At 36.4% G+C, this 22,985-nt stretch overlaps 1 protein-coding gene and 1 non-coding gene across 2 annotated transcripts; one reads left to right on the plus strand and one right to left on the minus strand.

The window, feature by feature from the left end:
* Nucleotides 1-8,199: 8,199 nt before the first annotated feature.
* Nucleotides 8,200-8,306, minus strand: LOC124898220. Its single transcript, XR_007055196.1, has one exon. It is a non-coding gene; the product is annotated as a small nucleolar RNA R71 (small nucleolar RNA).
* A 2,159-nt stretch (nucleotides 8,307-10,465) lies between these two features.
* Nucleotides 10,466-14,933, plus strand: LOC107869025. Its single transcript, XM_016715615.1, has 3 exons — nucleotides 10,466-10,552; nucleotides 10,706-10,864; nucleotides 14,796-14,933. Exons 1-3 carry the CDS (start codon nucleotides 10,466-10,468, stop codon nucleotides 14,931-14,933), a joined length of 384 nt encoding a protein of 127 aa, XP_016571101.1.
* Nucleotides 14,934-22,985: the final 8,052 nt, after the last annotated feature.

The following is a 22,985-nucleotide window of genomic DNA, read 5'->3' on the forward strand; positions in this document are numbered from 1 at the left end:
CATATGTAGTTATGAAGATAGGCTTGAATGTCATGTTGGTGTGTAACTGGATAAATGAATTATGCATAGTAGATGGCTAGTAAGAAATTGAATGTAGTTGTTGAGGAGTTAATAAGAATTATTCATGAGATAAGGAGTTGTGAAGATGCAGAATGTGTTAAATTCAAGATTCATTCTAGTGTCACAGTGTGATATGCGGATTTTGTAGATTTGAGTAGGCTTGGACATAGTGGGAGAATTCAGTCCAGCTCAGACCTCAGTATGAATATTTTCAGTAGACTCAAGTGAAGTGTAGTGTTAAAGTAGAAAGTATAGTTGAGGGAGTAGTTGAGAAGTATGGCTAATATTGTAAGATAGTAGTTGCAGTGCATAAGACTTAGTAACTCTATCCTAGATGATGTTTCGTAGGCCTATGTTCCATATTACAGAATTTTAGCCATGTTGTGATTTCTTATTCAAATGTCTTATTCAGACTATGCCCAAGATTCTTTCTTCCTAAAGTCATTAGAACTTTATAGAAAGAGTGTCGAAGAAATACTCCAGTTAAGTATAAGCTTTCAGTATGAGTTAGTTTGTATAGCCAGTAATTCAATTTAGCAGTCAGGCAAACAAGTTCCTATGGTTTTCATCTCTCCTATGCATGGAAATTCCTTCATGACCATGCAAGTCATAAATTCAATTCAGTTCATGCATCAGGCATCAGTTTCAGATTCCAAATATCCAGTTATGATTTAGTTCATAAGTATTTCATACATCATCTCAGTCTTTCCTCAGTATTTGAGCAAGTTAGTATATTTCGGGGGACATAATATTCCAAAGGAAATATGTACTATAATTTCCTCGAGATTTCATGTCCTAAACCTTCCATTTTCTCTTCACGTACTAAGATCTAGCTTGATGTACTGGTACTAATAAGTTGAGCCTCTCGTTTCTATCTCAGTCTTATAACCATTCTCATGTCATTGAATGTATTCAAGAAATTATTTCAGTTCATGATATTCAGTTCATGTATCATGTTTCAGAATTAGTTATTCAATCATGTTCCAAGTTATGCATATTTAGTACATGATCTCAGTTACCTCAGTACAGTACTCTCAGCTTAACAAACATCATTCGAGGATGAATGTTCCCAAGGGGGAGATATTGTAATACCCCGAGAATCCCAACATTATTAGAACCATGATTCAAGCTCATGAGAAATAAATTATAGTGATTTGGTAGTTTTATGATTGATTTTGATGTGTATTAAGGCCTCAAATACGTCCTATCTATTAGATGAATCAAAACATCCCGTACTAAGAATTTTTGAGGTCATGACTCACCAACAAATATAAAATTGAATTATCTTTTCAAAGATACTAATTTGGCCTTAATCCGATATTGGAGTAAAAAGTTATGCCCGTTTTACTAGAAAGTTGTCCGACTGCTGAGGTCCGATGGGAAAGCTAATGGACCGTCAAGCTAGTGACGGACCGTCACTCTGGCCGTCGTAACTCAGGCAGTGATTTCATTTTATGGCCATAAAATGATGGTTTAAGTGATGGTTAGCCACCAGAGTGACGGTCCACACCCAGACCGTCAATCGTATCCGTTCAAACGATTTATAGACGTTTTAATAAGATTTTTGGGTCTTTAGTTCACCCTTTTTAACCCCTAATTCCATCAAATTAAAGAACATAACTCCTCACTCATCCTTGACATCAAAATTAGTGTTTATTTCAAGATTATTCTCCAAGAACAAGATTCAAATGCTTCTTTAAGAAAACTAAAGAATCAAAGTGTCACTATTCAAGAACCTTCAAGAAAAGTTATTCTCTTTCAAGATTCAAACTTTTGAGGTATGTTAAATGTTCATTCATGGGTCCTATTCCCCCATGGAGTACAAGAACCCAATTTAAAATTCAAAGTTATGATTTTTACATGATTACTATTATTTTTAACCATGAATTCCCTTGAATTTCGATTCTACACCATGTTTACACGTAATTGTTGTTGTTATTAAACCTCACATGTTTGAATGGTGTTGTTTGTTGATTTAAGCCTTAATTGGTGATTTTATTATTGAAATCATGCTATTACTTCAAGCTTTAAAACTAATCCCATGCTTATCTTAAACCATGCATTGCAAGTGTTTGATAAAATGCCTACAAAAATGAGTTTCGAATAAATACATGCATATCATGTCCTCAAAATTTTAATATGATCCTGCTATTATTTCTATCGAGTCCTAGGGTTTGAATACCCAAAATTTTGCTGCTTACCTAGTTTTTAGTATCTACAGAATGGTTTCAAAATAGTTATCAGCATTATCAGTTTGACCAGTTATTACATTCAATTAAACTCAGTTCATTCTAATAATCAGTGTCATTCAATTGGAAGTAACACTTAGCATCAAGTGAACGTAGAGATGGTGTCTCCCCCGTCAGTTAGGTATGAGGCACTAGTAGCAGTACCTAGGTTCCAGACCTATGACGCCACTGTAGATTTTGAGGGGTCCCCCATCCGTTAGGCATAACACCCTCGTCCTTCGGGACTTCAAATTAGTGGATCCACAGAGCCAGTATTAGTACCCATGGCACAGTACTGACACATTTCCAACTTGGGTTACAAGTTTGACCCTGACAGTATATTAGGGCATGTCAGTTATAGCTAGCTCAAAATTCTCAGTCCAGTATTCAGCTCAGTAATTAAGTTTTGCTTGACCATAGCATACAGATATCAGTTACTCAATTATTAGTACTCAGTATTTTAGTTTTTAGACTATATTCAAAAAATATGTTATGCTTGGTCATGCATCCTCAATACTTACAGATTTTATGCATCCTCAGTACTTACAGATTTTATGCATCCTCAGTATTTACAGGTTTTATGCATTCTCAGTATTTACATATTTTATGTATCCTTAGTATCTACAGATTTTATATGCTTTATTTAATATTTTATGTTATATATATATATATATATATCCAGACAGTTATTATTCATGTTCATAAAACCATGCATATCAGCCTACCTCATTTGGCATACCGGTACATTCAATGTACTAATCACATACTCTTTTCTTATGCTATGATATATCATATTATAGGTTCGAACGCCCAAATCTCGGATCACGGATAGACTTTCTAGACTATCAACCATAGGAGTGGTGAGTCCTCATATTTAGAGGACAAACTATTTTACCGTTATGCTTTTAGTTCAGTAGATAGATGGAGTTAGTTAGGGCCTGTCCCATCAACTTCTATTCAGTCAGCTTAGAGGTTTTTGGATATCTCAGATAGTTAGTCAGTTCTCATATTTTAGTTGTCATTGTCTGGCGTTTTATCAGTATTTTTAGTATTATTTTATAGATATTATCAAAATTATAATTTAAAACCTTATGGGTGAACACATATTGCAGGATCTTATGATTTGAAAAGATGTCGACATGCACTCCATACAAATAGTGATGCCATATTTTTAACGTGAACACCACAACAAAGAATTCCAAGTCATGTGTCGGATAATTCTTCTCATGCACTTTCAACTGCCTATTGGCAGAAGCTATCACCTTGCCATGTTGTATCAAAACGCAACCAAGCCCCACATGAGACGCATCACAATAGACCACAAATCCATTAATGCCTTCAGGAAAAGTCAAGACAGGGGTCGAAGTCTACTTATTCTTCAGCTTCTCAAAACTGCCCTCATCAGACCACAAGAACTCCATCTTCTTCTGAGTTAACTTAGTCAATGGGGCAACTATAGTCAAAAAACTTTCCATAAATTTTTGTAATAACCGGCTAAACTTAAGAAGCTCTGAATATCGGTTGGAGACGTAGGTATAGGCCATTTCTTAACCACTGTAACTTCTTGTGGATCCACCATGATACCTTCACTAGATATGACATAACCCAGAAAAGTAACAGCGTTCAACCAGAATTCACATTTCAAAAATTTGACATACAACTACTGCTCTTTCAGTTCTGTAACACAATGTGGAGGTGATCAACATGTCCACCTAGCTCATAGATTACACCAGAATATCATCTATGAATACAATGACAAATAAATCCAGAAACTGATGAAATACCTTGTTCATCAAGTCCATGAATATCATCGAGGCATTAGTCAACCCAAAAGATATAACCAGGAACTCAAAATTCCCATATTGTGTATGAAAAGTAGTCTTAGGGATATCCGCCTCCCTAATCTTTAACTAATGGTACCCGGATCAAAGATCAATCTTGGAGAAAAACTTAGCACCTTAAAGTTTATCAAACAAATCATCTATCCTTGAAAGAGGGTACTTATTCTTTACCGTCACCTCATTCAATTTTCGGTAATCAATACACATCCGAAGGGAACCATCCTTCTCACGCACGAACAATATGTGTGCACCCCACCGGGATACACTAGGATGGATAAAACCTTTGTTTAAAAAATCCTTTAGTTGCTCTGTAAGCTCCTTTAACTCAGCTGGAGCCATTATATACTAGGGAATAGAGATAGGACGAGTGGCCGAAATAAGATCAATCCCAAAATTAATCTCACTATCAGGAGGGACATCAGGAAGTTCATCAGATAAAACCTCACGAAATCCATTCACCACTGGAACAGAATGTAAAGAAGGACTCTTCGAGTTAGAATCTTTAATCAGGACTAAATGATAAAGAAACCCCTTGGTTTGGAGATTAATCTTTGGACTCTAAGATACAATACAAACCTTCCCTTGGGTACTAAAGAACCACCCTCCTACTTAATAATCGGCTCATTAGGGAATTTAAAAATGACCTAACGGTTCTGACAGTCTAAAAAAGTATAAAATAAAAGCAACCAATCCATTCCTAATATGACATCAAAATCAACCATGTTTAATTCAAACAGATCCACCAAAGTCTCGTAATCACCTACAGATACGACGCAACCCCTATAGACTCTTCAAGCAACTACAGAGTCACCCATCGGGGTAGAAACAGAAAAGGGGTCCAAAATATACTCAGAATAAAACCAAAATGCACAACCACAAATGGGGTCACATAATAAAAAGTTAACCCGGATTAAGTAAATAGTACACATCACGGGAAAAGAGTTTTGAACATACCAATAACGACATCAACCGATGCCTCAAACTCTTGATGGGTAGTGAGAACATAGAGTCAGTTTTGAATAGTGCTGGAGCCAGATGGTGCACCTTTTTATGCAGAAGCTAATGAAGAGGCAACCAGAACCTTGTTTGTCTCAGAAGCAACCTTACCAATGGGATAGTTTTTAAGCATATGCCCTTGCTGACCATAGTTGAAGCAATTGCAACTTCCCTCATCATAGTAACCGTAATACAATCGACCATAAAATCTACATAAAAAATATGATAGAGCTGATTGGGTCCCACTAGCCTGAAACTGGGCACCCTAGGCCCTAGAACTGGAGCCATCCTAAAAATGCTTGTCACCAAAAGGTTTTGGGTAGGGAACACTAGCCTTCGAATAAGACCCAGAATTTCCGCCGTCCTCTTGGACAACTTTCCTCCATCCCTGTTATTCTTCTTGTGACCTCCACACTGCTTAAAAAATCTAAAATTCCTACTTTACCTCTCCTATATTTCTATCTGCTTCTTCTTTTTTTCCTCAACCTGTTACATGTACACAACCAACTTGGAGATATCCATATTCCTATTCAATAAGGCAACCTTACTCTCTAAATTCATATCTCGGAATAACTCAGAAGTGAACTTCCTCATTCTAGCCTATATGGTAGATACTCGAAGCATACTAAGATAACTGGCAAAACTTTAAGGCATACTCCAAGACTGACATCTTGCCTTGGTTTAGGTTAATGAATTATTCCACCTTTGCCTCCCTCAGCTCTAGAGAAAAGAAGCGGTCCAGGAAAGAACTAGAAAAATTATTTCATAGAGCTGACTCGGCATCGTCACCCCTTGACTTGTTCCATTCCTCGTACCACTGATATGCCACATATTTAAATTGGTAGGCAGTAAACTCCACACCCTCCACATTAGTGGCATGCATCACACAGAAGATATTTTCAATCTCATCAAGAAAACTTTGAGGATCCCTGATCTTGAGCATATTTATATGTCCAATCACCAATATTCACCCATATTTGGACTTGTTCTGAGAGCTAAAATATGTTATTCTGATTATAATTGAGCATTAATTATGTTCCTTATCGAATGGATATGATTAGTGTATACAGGACCAAATTGTGATGGAATTAACGGTGATTGGATGCATTAATGAGAGGTAAATAATGAAGGGTACAATGAAGGCATTGGAGCATAGCTTGGGAAGTATTTAAGAAAGAAAAAGGCAAGAAACCAAAAGTCTAACATCTCATCAAGTATGTCACTGCTTTATAGTGAAGGATTAATCTCTATTGCTCGAGTTATGAAGCCTATCGCATCATGGTGAAGAAAGAATTTGGAATTGTCAAGATCCATTACCTCACCGCAATTGCACCACATCGCAGTGAGGGTCCAATTCGTATTTGTCAAGATCCATAATCTTACCGCGTCGTGGTGAGAATAGCGATGGTGATGATACCGGATTGTGGTAAGAGGAAAAACTAGGATTGTTTGACCATCTATAAAAAGAATAATTCAGTACACGTGAAACTTCTTTGGAAAAGCACAGCAGCGGCGAAAAAATAATAAAATCTCTCTTTTAGGGTTCTTAGAATTTCTTTTGAACTTTTTTACTTTAAGATTAATTTTGGGTATGATTAATTAATTATTTCTTATGTTGAATTGAGACATGAGTGGCTAAACACCCTTGTTCTGAGGTTGAGGCTAAGAACATGATTACTTTTTGATATTCTTTATCGTAGTTTCTTGTCGGATTATCACCTGGGTTGTTCTTAATTTCTTGTGCTTATTATTTTGATAAGTGGCTACCATTAGAATAAATCTATATTTCTACATGAATCTATGAAGAGAATCGTAGGATAGAACGAAAAGATTAAGGAGTAAGGTTCTCATCCTTTTATAAAATAGAGGATTTGAATTAACATCTAGGATAGGGATATACCTAGAAGTCTTATTTAGCTCAATTGTAGGAGGATATCCATATACATCTAAATCGATTATTGTAGCCTCGCTCAATGATGTAGTTGTAAAGTTCATATAGGTAGAAGATTAGATGTCGGGAGACCATGATCGTGTTATAATCCCTGCAAATCAACAACCCGATAACCAACTAGACTGTGATAAGAATAAAGATTAGTAAGATTTTTGGAAGTGCCTCAACCCTGGAATTCTCATCATTAGTGTTTACAAGCATTGCTTGCTTTGTTGTTGTCATAAATTTTTATTTCTTATTTATTTACATTTTTGTTTGAAACTTAAAAATCATCTTGATACTTTACAACACTTAATACCACCTTGTCTAAAACTAAATTTGGTTAAATTGCTAGTTGTATAGTCCTTGTGGGTACGATATCCGACTGTCTAAGTCACTATATTACTTGTACGATCGTGTACACTTAAGTGTGCATTTAAACACAATAGGTTTTTGGTGTTCTTGCCAGGGACTAGTAGAAATAGTAATTTGTAAAAAAATTTGTTTTTTGATAGTAAGTTTAAGTGTTAACGACTTCATCTTAGCTGCAGAATTTTTGTAGGACTAGCTGAATATAGGACCAATGAGAGATAGAGAGTTAGTAAAGCCTTATTTGGACCCAGAACTGGTATTTCAACAGAGGCGAAGAGCTTAATATCCAATCCGAATAGTTCAAATGGCTTAACACAGAGATCCTAATGACTCAATTGATCCAGTTGATCCAAATGTCGGGCGTGTTCCAGCTTCAGTTATTCTAGTTGCTCCTACTCAAGTAGCTGGTAGAACTATTTGTGAGGTGGAAATCCCACCCATAAACCATGCTACTAACAGTATTCCCAAGCCCGAGCCAGGTGGTCGATTTAAGTTGAAGCAGAATATGGTGTAATTGTTGAATTCGCCTAGACAATTTGCTGGATTTTCACATGAAGACCCATAACAACACATACAGACCTTTCTGGAAATAAGCGATACCTACATTCTTATAGGGGTGAATACTGATTATGTCAGACTGACTCTCTTCCCCTTCTTTTTAATTGGGGAAGCGAAGAGATGGTTATATGCTAAACCACCACTCTCTATTACTTTTTCGGAAGATCTCGCTCAAAAGTTCCTTATTCAATTCTTTCTATCAGGGAAAACTATATATTTGAGAAGTGAGATTTTGAGTTTCAGGTAGAAACAAGGAGAGAATCTCTACCAAGCTTGGGAGAGATTTAAGAGTATGTTAAAAAATTTCCCTCACCATCATCAGTCTAATGATGTTCTTGTTCATACATTCATTGAGGGATTAGAGCCAAAAACCAAGATTCTCTTAGATTCAGCAACAGGTGGGCAAGCTCTTGGAAAGACTTATGATGAATTGTACACACTAATGAATCAGATTTCACAAGGGAATCTTGAATGGTACGCTAACTCGAGGAGTTCTCCTAAGAAGGTTGCAGGTGTGTTAGAGGTAGATCAGTTCACTACTCTATCAGCTCAGCTTGCAGCAATGCAAAATTAGATGCTTACTCAGTTTAACAGTATGAAATTGGGGGTTCTGCAAGTAGTAGGTACAACTAATGCAGCCTAATAGGTAAATTCTTTGTGTGAGGTTTAGGGAAATAGTGAGCACGTGGGAGGTGCTTGAGCGGTTAATCCAAAATTTTTCAATTATGTGGGGAATACGAATCATCAGGGACAACAAAACTTTGGTAACACCTATAATCCCAACTGAAGGAACCATCCTAATTTCTTATGGGGTGGAAATCAGGCACAGTATAATAATCATTATAAAGGGCCAGCACAGCAGAATCAACTGTAGCAGGTTCAGGGTAATTAAGGCACTACTTAAACAAACAATCTAGAGGAGATATTAAAGCAGTTGTTAGCTAATCAAGCACAGATAGCAGCAGATTTAAAGATTCAACAGGCATATATAAAGACTCAACAGTTGATTATGAGAAATCTGGAGTTACAACTCGGTCAGATTATGGGAGCATAAAATACTAGACATTAAGAAGGCTTATCTAGTGACACAGAGGCAAATCCAAAGCAGGTAAATGCAGTCATAATGAGAAGTGGTTTACAGTTAAAGGAGTCGAAGCAAGTTAGTCCCATAATACTAATGATGATCTTAAAAAAATGAGGAGAAAAGGTTTAAAGAAAAAGCTACAAGTGATGAAATTCAAGTAGAGAAGAAGACTATACCTTTATCCTTTCCTCAAAGGTAGCGAAAGCACCAAGAGAATTCAAGTTATAAAAAGTTTTTGGATCTTCTAAAGAAGGTTCATGTAAATCTTCCTCTTGTTGATATTCTACAGAGTGTTCCAAAGGTATAAAAAGTATCTAAAATACATAGTGGCAAATAAGAACGGGTTGATAGAGTATACTATAGTTGCACTTATTGAAGAGGGTACATCTAAGATACAGAACAAATTGCCCACAAAGATGAAGGATCTAGATAGTTTTACTTGCCAGATCACTATTAGGCAGGCCATCAGTGCACATGGATTGTGTGACTTAGGAGCGAGCATCAATCTTATGCCTATATATTGGTTCTAAAAAATGGGTCTTGGGAGTCCTAAACCCACGACCATTATTTTGAAGTTGGCTGATATGTCCCTTGCTAGGCTGGATGGAATTATTAAAGATGTGTTAGTACAAGTGGGATCACTGATTTTCTAGTAGACTTTTTTATTCTTGATTTTGAAGTTGATCGAGTTATTCCATATATTTTAGAACACCCATTTCTAGTAATAGGCAGTCATTTATTGATGTAGTACTAGGAAAGATGACTATGAGAGAGCATGACAAAGTGGAGGTTTTTGATGTATATAAGGTGCTAAAATTGCCTGCTATATATGAAGAATTGTCTTCTATATCAGTTATTGACCTTGCATCTGAGCTATATCTATTGTTTTTTGATGATCTACTCGAGTGAGCTTTGATGGGTTTTGATCTTTATAGAGATGCAAAGGCGTTTAAATTGGTTCAAGTTATGAATTTGGCGGTTATTAACATGATAAAGCTACCTTTTAAGCCATTGAATAGGCTAATTGGCCCATCTTCTAAAGCTTCAGTTGATGAAGCTCTAAAATTAGAGCTTAAGGCTCTTCCTTCACACTTAAAATATGTTTTCATTGGTGAGAATGATACCTTGCCTATTAGTTTGTCTGCAGGTTTATCTGATATGTAGGTAAGAGAAGCATTGATAGTTTTGAAAAGAAGAAAGAAGGCAATTGGTTGGCAGAATTAGATATTACTGGAATCAACCCAGCTTTTTGTATGCATAATATATACATGGAAGAAGGTTACAAGGAAAGAGTGCAGCAACAGTAAAGATTAAATTCAGTAATAGAGGAAGTGATATGAAAATACGTTTTCAAGTGGCTTGATGTTGGGATTGTCTACCCTATTTCCAACAGCGAATGGGTCAGCCATGTGCACTTCATTCGAAGATTGGTGGGATAGCTGTGGTGACTAATGAAGCTAATAAGTTGATTCCGACTCGCACGGTAATAGGTTGGAGAATTTGCATTGACTATTGACAATTGAATGAAGCCACTAGAAAGGATCATTATCCCATCCTATTCATTGATCAAATGCTAGATAGGTTGGCAGAGTAAGAATACTAATGCTTTCTGGATAGTTACTTGGGGTTTAATCAGATCAACATTGTGCTGGAAAATCAAGAAAATAACACCTTTACTTACCCATATGGCACATATGCATTCAGACGTATGCCTTTTAGTCTCTGCAATACACAAGCAACATTTCAGAAATGCGTGAAGGCAATTTTCTATGACATAGTTGAAGAACTTTTTGAGGTATTCATGGATGACTTCTTTGTTTATAGTAACTCTTTTGATGTATGCTTGTAGAGTCTAGATCATTTCCTAGATCATTGTGAGGAGACAAATCTTGTACTTAATTAGGAAAAATATTACTTTCTGGTTAAGGAAGGAATAGTCCTTTGTCATAATGTGTCATGTAGAGGACTTGAAGTGGATATAGCCAAGGTTGGAGTGATAGAAAACCTACCATATCCAGTAACAGTGAAGGGAGTGAGAAGTTTTCTAAGGCATACAGGGTTTTATAGGCAATTTATCCAAGATTTTTCATAGATTACAATTCCTATGTGTAAACTACTAGAAAAAGAAACTAAGGATCTTGGGGTTGATTGTCAAGAAGCCTTTGAGAGGCTGAAGAAGAAACTGATAGAAGCACCCATCTTGATTTCTCCATATTGGGTGTTACCATTCTAGTTAATGTGTGATGCCAGTGACGTGGGTGTGGAATCATTTTTGGGCAGTAAAAGGGATAACTAGTCTATGCCTATAATCACATCAAAATCCACTATGTGTAATACAATAAGATCAGCCTGGGTATTAAGTTCTCGAACAGTCACAACATATTATCTATAAACTTGATCCACTATTAAAAAATTACCTATGAGACTAGATACACATTACATAACAAATAAAGAATCCTAATATAACTCTAAATGCGATGCATAATAAGTATACATAAAAAGAATAAGTTTATCTCTAATCAAATAAAGAAAAAGTCAATTTATGGCACACTGAAATTATGCCTATAATAACAGCATCTGAAGCCTTTGCCTCGAGTCTATCAAGTACAACATACAACTAACCATTCCCACCATCTAGCGGAGCTCCTGACCAATCTCCTATCCTACCTACCTATGGACCTCCACCAACACCTTGAGGACCAGTCAAATTATCATTCATTTATACTAGAGTAGTTGCGATATATTTTTCTTATTTTAGGCAAGTCCACCAACTGTATAACTTATCCACCCTTACAAGTATTAGCTATTATTGATACTATGAAATCAATGTAGGGAATGTCCTCTGACAACTTTATTTTTTGATGGATACACTAATTATTATTTGTGTACAATTCTCATTAAATTCCCATATATACGTCCAACTAGAAGAATAAATATCACAAAATGATCATGTTGAAAGCTACATAAACTAATGACCCCTTGGTTGATGTCAGTTTTGTCATGATCCATTTGAACTTATAATAAAGTTATACCATCAATTATTATCTCTTTATATAGGAAAAATGATGAGGCTATCATGTTGTATATGTAATAAGCAATGAAAAGCGTATCCTCCCAGAAGTTTGCAATTTGGAAGGAGGTTTCATGTTAGCCAAAAAGATATTTTCTTAACTTGGTTAAATTTGAATGGACCATTTTATTAGCAAGAAAATATATATGTGGTAAGTACAATTTTTAGAAATGAGGGTAATTTTGACACTAAAAGATAATAGAGGGTGAAAGTTATTAATACCTGATAGTCGAAGGGTACTTGTTGGATCTTGAGTTTCATTTTTGTATTCAACTAATACTTAGATTAATTAGGGATCCTAACAAAATTAGTGATATATTTAGATTGATGAATGGTAAAATATAGGAGTGGACAAAATTATTTATGTATGACATATTTGTTCAATTTTACATAATTTGAGGGTATAATTGAATCTTTTGGTAGAGATCTTTGTCCATTTTGCTGACCAGAACCACAGGGAAAGAACATTATGCATGTGTAGTATGTGTTGTTAATGTGTAGTGTCTACCCTAGAAAATCACGCATTGGATTTGACAATAATTCATGATTTCCATCAACAGATTTGGAAAAGATTTTAACTATTGAAATATCTTTATGCAAATAAAAATACAAACTATAGAGAGTCATAATATGCACAAATAAATTAAAAGTGAAAAATATAAAATTTAATGGGCCTAATTTCATTAGTGGATACTTATGACATAAATGTGCCTTCTCCACACACAAGTCCAACACTGTTTTTGTTAGAATCCAAGTAAGAGTGCATTATAAATTACAGTTCAATATTAAAATTTTTGGTCCAAAGCTAAATACAAAGCTAAATTTAAAAGACTAAATAAATCAGTTATTATTGAGGCTCGATCACGAGACCTTATGCGTGCAACAACAGGCACTAGACCACCAAGCCAAAGCATCCATTACATTAGGAAAGCACATATCTGAAGCACATATGTTGACGACCAGCTGTGTGCTATTCCCTTTTATTAGATAGTACTTATGTGGGCTTCTTGTATTTGATATCGTTTATTTAGTGTATAGAAATAAGTCATTAGTATTTATATTGTGTAAGGAATTATGTCAGGAGGAATATTTAGGAACACCAAGACTATTTACACCACATGATATAAATTTACTGTTGGTTTCATGTACAAAATCTGTATATTTCAATACGAATTTCAATACTAAGTTTAAGAACTACAATGAAGTTCCAACAACTTCAAACACAAGTTCAAATGAACTATCAAAATGAAGTGTTTATCAACTTTAAGAAATAAAGATGAAGCAGAAAAGTTTAAAATCAAGTCCATAATCTTCACGGTGTGTCCTTAAGGAACTTATTCCCCTCAAGTACCTGAGGTTATAGAATCTTTTCTCCCATGATAAAATAATTCTCTTTTTGAAAATAGCGGTACCTCAAATTTTTAGAAACTTCAAACTCACTCAATGAGTTATTGATCACACAAGATTTTTTAGAAGTAAAAGAAGATTGTTTTCAATTCAAAATCATACCTTTATCTAAGAAAACGTTCAGCTATTTATAACTATTAGGTGTCCCTTTGAAAAAATAAGCAATGATTCACGATAAGAGACAACTTTCGGAACAGTTACTTCACCTGCCCCCTGCACTGGACCTGCGGGCGCAGGTGACATTTTACTAAATTCTAGTGATATCTGCATTGGACCTGTGCCAGGAAAAGTTATCCTGTACTAGGTCTGCATACAGAGGTCGTGATTTTTTTTTGAAAAGTGTGTCTCCTTCTCGAAGGATCGCGTTCCTTCATGGTGCATTGTGTGTGCATTTGTACTGCGTCCGCAAATGAAGAAAAACATTTCTATTGATTTTTGGATTAAAAATTTTACTTGTTTCCATGTTTTGAATAAATTTTATTCAAAAAATTAGTATCTCAATCATTTTTTAAATTCAAAGCCAAAGCCGAAGTCGAGCCCAGTGAGCAATGATGATGCCACGAGGAATCTCTTGTTCTTGCTTCACTATCCGCAAGAAGGAGTGTTTCTCAATATAAAGATAAGAAAGTTCCTTTCTTCCACTAATGTGTGAGAACTTTACTTACTTAAGTGAAAGTTCACTTCACTTCACTTTCTCTCTAATTTGTTCCCTCCATGTTTCATTCATGCATTAGCTTAGAACCCAAAAATCCCCCACATGAATGGTAAATGGCTATTTTGTCAAAAATTTATGGATAAGTTTGTGATCAACAAGCAAAGGCTAATTACATTTGGATAAGTAGGTTTTCCTTTGGACTTTCCACAGTGAACATCCATTGAATGCACTGGTCAATAGGTAGATGTGATATGATGAAACGTAGGGGTGCACCACTATTCTAGGGACCTGGTCCCTGAGGCTATGATAAAGATAAAATAATAAAGAATTAAATTGGCAAGAATTAAAAAAACACAATGATTTATGTGAAAACCCCACCATCCAATGAAAACTTGTATATACTAGTGGCAGTTGATACGTATCTAAGTGAGTGAAAACTGCAGCTTTCCCCACTAATGATGTAAGAGTGGTATTAAAGTTTGTGAAGAAGCACATATTCTCTTGGTTTGGCACTCCCAGAGCTATAATCAGTGATGGGGGTATGCCTTTTATTAACACTTCATTTAAAAATCTTTTGGCTAAATATGGTGTTAGGAACAAGGTGGCCACTGTGTGCCATCCGCAAAAAAGTGGTCAAGTGGAGGTATCCAACCAGATATAAAGCAGATTTTGCAAAAGATTGTTAATGGTCTGCAGAAGGATTGGGCTAAAAAGTTGGATGATGCACTATGAGCATATAGGATAGCCTACAAAACTTCCATAGGTACCTCTCCATATCGCTTGGTTTATTGGAAAGTCTGCCATTTGCCTGTAGAGTTGGAACATCAACCTTATTGGGCAGTGAAAAAGCTAAATCTTGATATGAAGGCCGCGGGTGAGAAGAGATTGTTGAAGCTTGTTGAACTTAATGAGTTTCGTCTCCATGCTTACGAGAATGCCAAACTATAAAAAGAAAAGACCAAGAAATGGAAAGACAAGCATATCCTTGATAGAGTTTTTGAACCTAGACAACTTATTTTGCTATTCAATTCAAGGTTGAAATTGTTTCCAGGTAAGTTACAATCTAAGTGGTCTGGGCCTTTTAAGGTAGTGTGTATGACATCTCATGGTGTGGTGGAGTAGTAGAACAAGGAAAATACTGAGAAGTTCTTAGTGAATGGACAACGTGTGAGACATTATTGGATGGATCATGAAAATAAGCACAATGTATCCATCACCTTTGCGGGTGAGTAAAACTGAGCTAAGTTATGCCACAATGTAAACTAGGGCATTGCGTGGGAGGAAACCCACAAATGTAATGTAATAATGTAGTTTAATTTTTAGTTGATAGAAAAGAAAGCAAAAACATAACATGATTGAGTTGTGCCATGACCAAAACTAAGACGCTGAGTGGGAGGCAACCTACTTTTCCTTATATTGTTTATTTTTTTTTGTGCAGGGATGAGAGAATTTGTCACATCAAAGATTGAAATATGGTTTGTGAAAATTTATGCAAGTAAGGTACAATACGAGGTAAGAAAAGCGGATGAAGAATATAACGACCCAAAAATTTGATAAAATTTGTGATTTTATATGATTTGACTATTTTACCCATTTCCTTAGTTGCATTATGATATTTCTGGAGTGTGAGAGTGATTGGCATGATTACCAATCCATTTTGGTATCATTTATGCGATATTGTGGTTTTTGATGGCTTTCAGAGCCTTATTTTGGATTTATAAGGATATCTTTTGATCCATAGGACGGATGGCCAAATGGACTATGCTTACAGCTCTGGAATATCAATTTTATGCTAGTTAGACCTTTGGTTTGTGTCTCAGTTCACCCGAGCTCATTTTGACCTATTGATCAGAAAGTTATAAATTAAAAATATGAGTGTGGGACCCACATTTGGTCGCAAAGACATCAGACGGAAAATCCAACTGCGCAGTATATTTGAATGTCGATTTTAAGGTGTTAGCATATTTGGTGTGATTTTACGGCTTTTAAATATTATTTTGACCCTCAGTTTGAAAAATTGTGATTTCTAATTTCGGGGGTCATCTTTTTGAAAATGATATTTTTTCAAAAATCCGACTTTACCAATTCGTTCGGAATGTCAAATTTAGTGTATTTGCATAGTTTTTTTGCATATATCAGACTCCAAACAAATTTCAGGCACCCCGTCGAAGTCTGGATTGGACTTTAAAAAAAATACAACTTTTTTGTGCAGTTTTCTACAACATATATAGCAGTTTAGGGCTCATTTTGCTCATTTTTCATTTTGCCTCTTGAAGGTTAAACTCGAAACTAGTGTGGAAACTTATATGCGAAGTTTGTGGGAGTTTAGAAAGCTAGATTAACATATATTTCTTGATTTTATCACAGATTTAAGGTAATAATTCACCATTTTCTTAGTAACTTCTTGATAAATTTCTCAAAACCTCAAAAATCTTAGGACATGATTTTAAACCCCATTTTAACTCCTTTTTATTTGAATAATATTTTTATTTTATAGTTACTAGTTTTCATCAGTTTAACCTTTAAAACAACTCTGATTCTTGATTTTAACCCAGATTTTAAAGATTTTACCTGGTAAAGCTCAAAAATGAATTTTCTTCGATTTGAACCTCATTTTTTACTCAATTTAACTTGGGTTTTAAGCTGTAGGTTCCTAAAAATATGGGAAACATATTTTTAAAGTAAAGTTCTGATTTTGCCCTTGTGTTTCGAAAATCCGTTTTGGGGGTCCGTTTTGACCCTGAATCAAAAGTAGTCAATATATGTGTTGTTGATTTCTTTTTGATGCGTATATTTCATATTTGATGTTTTAGTGGTGTTAGAGATTATTCGTAGTGGGTTCAAAGTGTAGCTGACCAGTTTCGACTTTCGAGGTAGGTTATAGTTTAACTCTTTCAGACTGGGCTGGGTAGTAAATAATGGTACAAAATTCATGTTAAAGATTGGAACTAATCATGAAAAATGTCTATCTATGTGATGTAATTATTAAAATTGAGATATTATGTGATATGTGTAACCGTGTGAGGTCCTATGTGATATTGATAGCCTTGAAGACGTGTGAATAATTGTATTGTGTTATTAAAATGCTTAATGTGGTATCATTGGTGTATTGTGATTATATTCATACTTTATTGTCATACGAGATATATGGAAATTCATGGATGAAACAAAAATAATGAATGGATATTGACTCACGTGGTTGTGGAAATGTATTAGTGTGGTTGGTTGTGAAAATATATCATGTGGTTTGTTGTGGAAACATATCATGTATTTGATTGTGGAAGTACTCATTGTGACTAGTTGTGAGAATTACATCTTCATATCATACTCATTCATATAACATTGATACAACCGTGGCAATATTTGAGAAACACTGGAAACACCTGATAAAACCTTTCTGAGGGATATGCCAAAAAAGATATGATATATATGGATTATATACGGGTTGACGAACCCCCCATGGGTCCTGCATTGGAAGTCTTGCCTTCATAGGTGTATATGGGGATTGTGCAACAATCCTGGAGTTTGTGCGACGACCTCGTGCATCATCATCATCATCATATACATCACACTTACTTTATTGTGTTTATAGTGTGTTGTATTGCCATATTGACTTGACCTTTATGTAATTGTCTTATCTTCTTTTACTTGTATTTGATGATCTTGTATATGCATGTTCCCCCTTGTTCTTCTTGTATGTGATATAATACGTACTTTTTTTCTATCTTGGTGTGATGTTGCAATATATGTGAGATATATTAGAACCGTTAGTGCAAGAGCTATAGGCTACCATTGTGGGATATTTTTTGATTGCAGGTGATGTGCCCTTAGTGTATATTTTGTATGCTTTATTTGCTACTTTTCTTGGTTGGTCTATGATACCTACTGAGTATAAGTGGATCGTACTCATGCCTACTGCACATTTTTTGTGCAGGTCCTAGCTCGAGTGCACCTCAGCTTGCTTGACTCAAGCAAATATTGGAGCTTCCAAGGTAGCGATTGGACATTTATGTGACCGAAGTTACCTCTATCTTTCTATAGTAGTTATTTTTTTATTAGTATTTGAAGACAGATATTATTCCCTTGTGGGTATTTTGCTGATGTATTTGACTCCTGGATTGTATTAGTAGTTCTTACACTATTGACACCTGGTTATGGGTATGATTGGTATTTTAGATAAGTTCTTTCTGCATTATTAAGATTATTTATATGGTTCAGCTTCATTCTAGAAGCCTTACCTTGGGATATTTTTGTCTTTTCCTCTTTTCGTATCAGTTTGGGTGATAGGCTTACTTGTCAAGGTACGCCACAACAAGTGCCATCATAACCCTCATTTTTGGGTCATGACATATTGGTATCAGAGCAACCAGGCTTCATTGGTTTTAATGGTGTAAGAATGAGATGTCTAATAGAGTCTCAAAATTGATGCATTGACGTATCTATATTTAAGAGGCTATAAGATGTCCTTAGAATACTTCTCTTATTTTATTCCTTATCGTGTAAAGTTTTTTCATACCCCGTGTTCTGAGTTGTGTTTTACTCATTCTGTGCAGATGGTTTCGACTAGGTCTAGTGTGGTTATAGATGCAGAGATCTAGAGGGCAAGCCTCGAGTCATATATGGACTCGAGGGAGTGGACGGGCCTATGGATCAGCCTCGTCTAGGAGGAGTGCTAGGGAACTCTCCCCTGAGCCTTGTGTTGAGCAGGTTAAAGGCGTAGGTTCAGCTCCAGTACCTCAGAGTTCTTCTACCTCAGTCTTAGAGGGATTCTTGATTCGTCTGTTAACCTATTGTTGATTCGTCTGTTAACCTATTTGGAGGGTACTCCTTTGAGTTTATTTAGTGTTTCCCCAGCTCCGAGTATGGTACCTCCACTTGTGCCAGAGTCTAGTGATGATATTCCTCCAGTTGCACCTACTTTAATTTTGGGTACTCATCAGACCCCAAGTACTATTTCTCCATTAGCGTTGACACTAGAGTATAGTGTTTCAGGATAAAAAGTACAGCCCTCATCTATGTCACCCCTACAGGCAGGATCTCGACCAACTGGACTTATTTTGCCTCCTACACTTCAGCGAGTCATGACTCATATGATAGTGTTTAAGGAAATATTTTACAGTATGGAGGGGTTAGTCGGGTATGCATAGATCTACCTCTTGAGCATTTTGAGAAAGCGCCAGGAGGTTGTGCTATCAGGGCAAGTTTAAAGATTGCTTTGTGTGTGATAAGTTTGCCCATATGGTCAAGGACTGTCCCGCCATGTGTTTAGAGATACTCTTATTTTAGCTGTAAAAGATAGGGGGTTCACCAGAGGCGCAAGAGGTAGAGGTAGTGGAGTCCGTGATGGTGGTCATAGGGTTATTCAACCAGTTGGTGGTCATGGGCAGTGCTATGTCATACTATCCAGACCAGAGGAAGATGCTTCTGATACTGTGACTATAGGTATTGTACCCATTTATTTTAGACCTATATTTGTATTATTTGATACTGGATCGACTTTCTTCCATGTGTCTGTGTATTTTACTTTGAGTTTTAATTTTGTTAGTGAGCCTCTTGCCATGCCTATTCATGTATCAAACCCGGTAGGTGATTCTCTAGTGGTGGATGGAGCGCATCAATCTTGTGTTGTGACTTTTGCTGGGCGTGAGAATTTGGTAGATTTGCATGTATTAGATATGGTAAATTTTGATATTTTCTAGGCATGGATTGGTTGGCTCCTTATCATGCTGTCTTATCTTATTTTGCTAAGACTGTGATTTTAGTTTTGTCGGATGCGCCAAGGATACTTTGGAAGGGTACAATTCATTCGGGTCCTAAAAGGATTATATCTTAGGTTCAGGCTCATAAATTGGTTGAGAGGGGATATTTATCTTACTTGGACCATATTCATGACACCAATGTTGTTTCGCCTCCTTCCTTGGATTCTGTCTGTGTTGTCCGTGAGTTTATGGATGTGTTTCCTAAGGACTTGCCTAGTATGTCTTCGAATTGAGATATTGATTTTATTATTGATGTTGATTCATGCACCAAGCCTATTTCCATTCCTCCTTATAGGATAGCTCCAGCAAAGTTAAAGAAACTGAAGGATCAGTTGTAGGAGCTATTGGATAAGGGATTTATCCGACCTAGTATTTTACCTTAGGGTGTGCCTATCTTGTTTCTGAAGAAAAGGGATGGGTCTTTGTGGATGTGTATTGATTATCGACAGTTTAATAAGGTGATGGTTAAGAATAAGTATCATCTTCCTTGCATTGATGATTTATTTGATCAACTTCGGGTGTTATAGTATTTTTGAAGATTGATTTAAGGTTCTATTATCACAAGTTGAGGATTAGAGCTTTGGATATTCTGAAGATGGCTTTTTAAACTCAATATGGTCATTATGAGTTCTTGGTCGTATCTTTTAGGTTGACTAATGCCCCAACCGCGTCATGGAGTTGATGAACTGGTGTTTTGACCGTACTTGAATCCTTTGTTATTATGTTTATAGATGATTTCTTGGTGTATTCCAAGAGTGAGGTTGAGCATGAAGAGCAATTGCGGATTGTGCTTTAGAGATTGAGGGATGAGAAGTTGTATGCTAAGTTTTCTAAGTTTGAGTTTTTGTTGGAGTTTGTTTATTTCTTGGGTCATGTGGTGACTAAGGAGGGTGTTATGGTTAATCTAACCAAGATTGTCGCGATTCGTGATTGGGCTAGACCTACTCTGCCCATCGAGATTTAGATTTTTGTTGGCTTGGCAAGTTATTATTGGTGTTTTGTTGAGGGTTTCTCCTCCATTGAAGCTCTATTGACCAAGTTGACTCATAAGAAGATTTCCTTCCAGTAGTTTGATGTTTGTAGGGAGAGCTTCCAAAAGCTTAAGGACTTATTAACTTCAGCTCCTATATCGTCTTTGTCCAAAAAGGGTGTGGGTTTTACCGTGTTTATGATACTTTTGGTGTTGGATTAGGTGTTGTGTTGATATAGGAGGGCAAAGTGCTTGCATATGCATCTCGTCAGTGAAAGCCTCATGAGAGAAATTATTCTATGCATGATTTAGAGTTGTGAGCAGTTGTGTTTTCCTTGAAATTGTGGAGGCACTACTTGTATAAAGTCCATTGTGAGATCTTCTTAGATCATCGTAGCTTTCAGTACTTTTTAACCCAGTAAGATCTTTATATGAGGCAGCGTCATTGGCTTGAGTTGCTTAAGGATTATGACTTGACTATTCTCTACCATCCGGGCAAGGCTAATATAGTTGTAGATACCTTGAGCCAAAAGTCAACTAGAATGGGTAACTTGGAGTATCTTTTGACCCAGGAGAGGCCTTTAGCCTTAGAGGTTCAGTCTTTAAATAACCAGATGGTTGGGCTTAATATTTTGACACCTGGCATGTTTTGGCAATCGTGGAGGTTAGATCTTCTTTGATAGAGAAAATTCGAGCTCATCAGTTTTATGATGTTGCATTGAGGTTGAATTGAGATAAGGTGTTAAGTGGGGAGACTAAGGAAGCCTCACTTGATTCAAAAGAAGTTTTGCGGATTAGAGGCTGAGTTTGTGTGCCGAGGGTGGGTGATTGGATTAGGTTAATCTTGGAGGAGGCCCGTTGTTCCAGATATTCTATCCATCCAGGTGTGACTAAGATGTATCATGATTTGAGGCAACACTATTGGTGGGGTGGTATGAGATGAGATATGGTATATTTTATGGCCCATTACCTATGTTGTCAGCAGATGGAGATCGAGCATATGAGACCTGGTGGATTGTTGCAGAGGTTAACCATTCTCGAGTGAAAGTGGGAATGAATCACCATGGACTTTGTGACTATTTTGCCTCGTACATCTCATGGTTCTGACAGTATTTGGGTCATCATGGATCGATTGACCAAGTCAACTCATTTTATTCTGGTTCAAATCTCGTTCAGTGTGAGGTTGGCTCATATCTATATTTGTGAGATTATTCATTTGCATGGTGTGTCGGTGTCTATTATTTCAAATCGAGGTTTTGGGTTCACATCTCACTTTTGGAAGGTTTTTTAAGATGAGTTGGGTACTTGGGTTGATTTTGGCATAGTATTTCACCCCAGACTGATGGCCAGTCAGAGTGGACTATCCAGGTTTTGGAGTATGCTCCACGCGTGTGTAATGGATTTTGGTAGCCAGTAAAAGCAGCATTTGGCTTTAGCATAGTTTACATATAATAATAACCACCATTTCAATATTGATAGATCTCCTTTTGTAGCATTGTATAGTAGGCATTGTCGCTTCCCAATGGATTGGTTTGATGTTTCAAAGATAAGACCTTGAGGTGCGAAATTGCTCCGTGAGTCCTTAGACAGAGTCTGGGTCATTCAGGACAAACTTAGAGCAGCTCAGAGTAGACAAAAGTGTTATACTGATTGTAGACTTCGTGCCTTAAGATTTGGCATTAAAGATCATGTTTTCCTTCGAGTTTTACCCATGAAGGGTGTGATGAGGTTTGGGAAGGGGGAAAAGCTTAGTCCCATGTATATTAGTCCATCTGAGATTCTTCAAACTGTTCGTAATGTGGCTTATGAGTTGGCTTTGCCCCATGATTTATCAGTTCATCCAGTTTTTCATGTTTCTATGCTTTGATGCTATATTCCTGATTTGTCTCATGTTATTCATTGGAATTCGATTCAGTTAGATGAGCGGTTGTCTTTTGTTGAAGACACAGTTGTTATTTTTTAGCTAGGGATGTTAGGCGGTTGCACTCTAGAGTTATCCCTGTGGTTAAGATTCAGTGGTGACATCGACCTGTAGATGAGGCTACATGGGAGGTT

The sequence above is a fragment of the Capsicum annuum genome, chromosome 4, assembly GCF_002878395.1.
Source record: "Capsicum annuum cultivar UCD-10X-F1 chromosome 4, UCD10Xv1.1, whole genome shotgun sequence".
Taxonomy (NCBI): domain Eukaryota; kingdom Viridiplantae; phylum Streptophyta; class Magnoliopsida; order Solanales; family Solanaceae; genus Capsicum; species Capsicum annuum.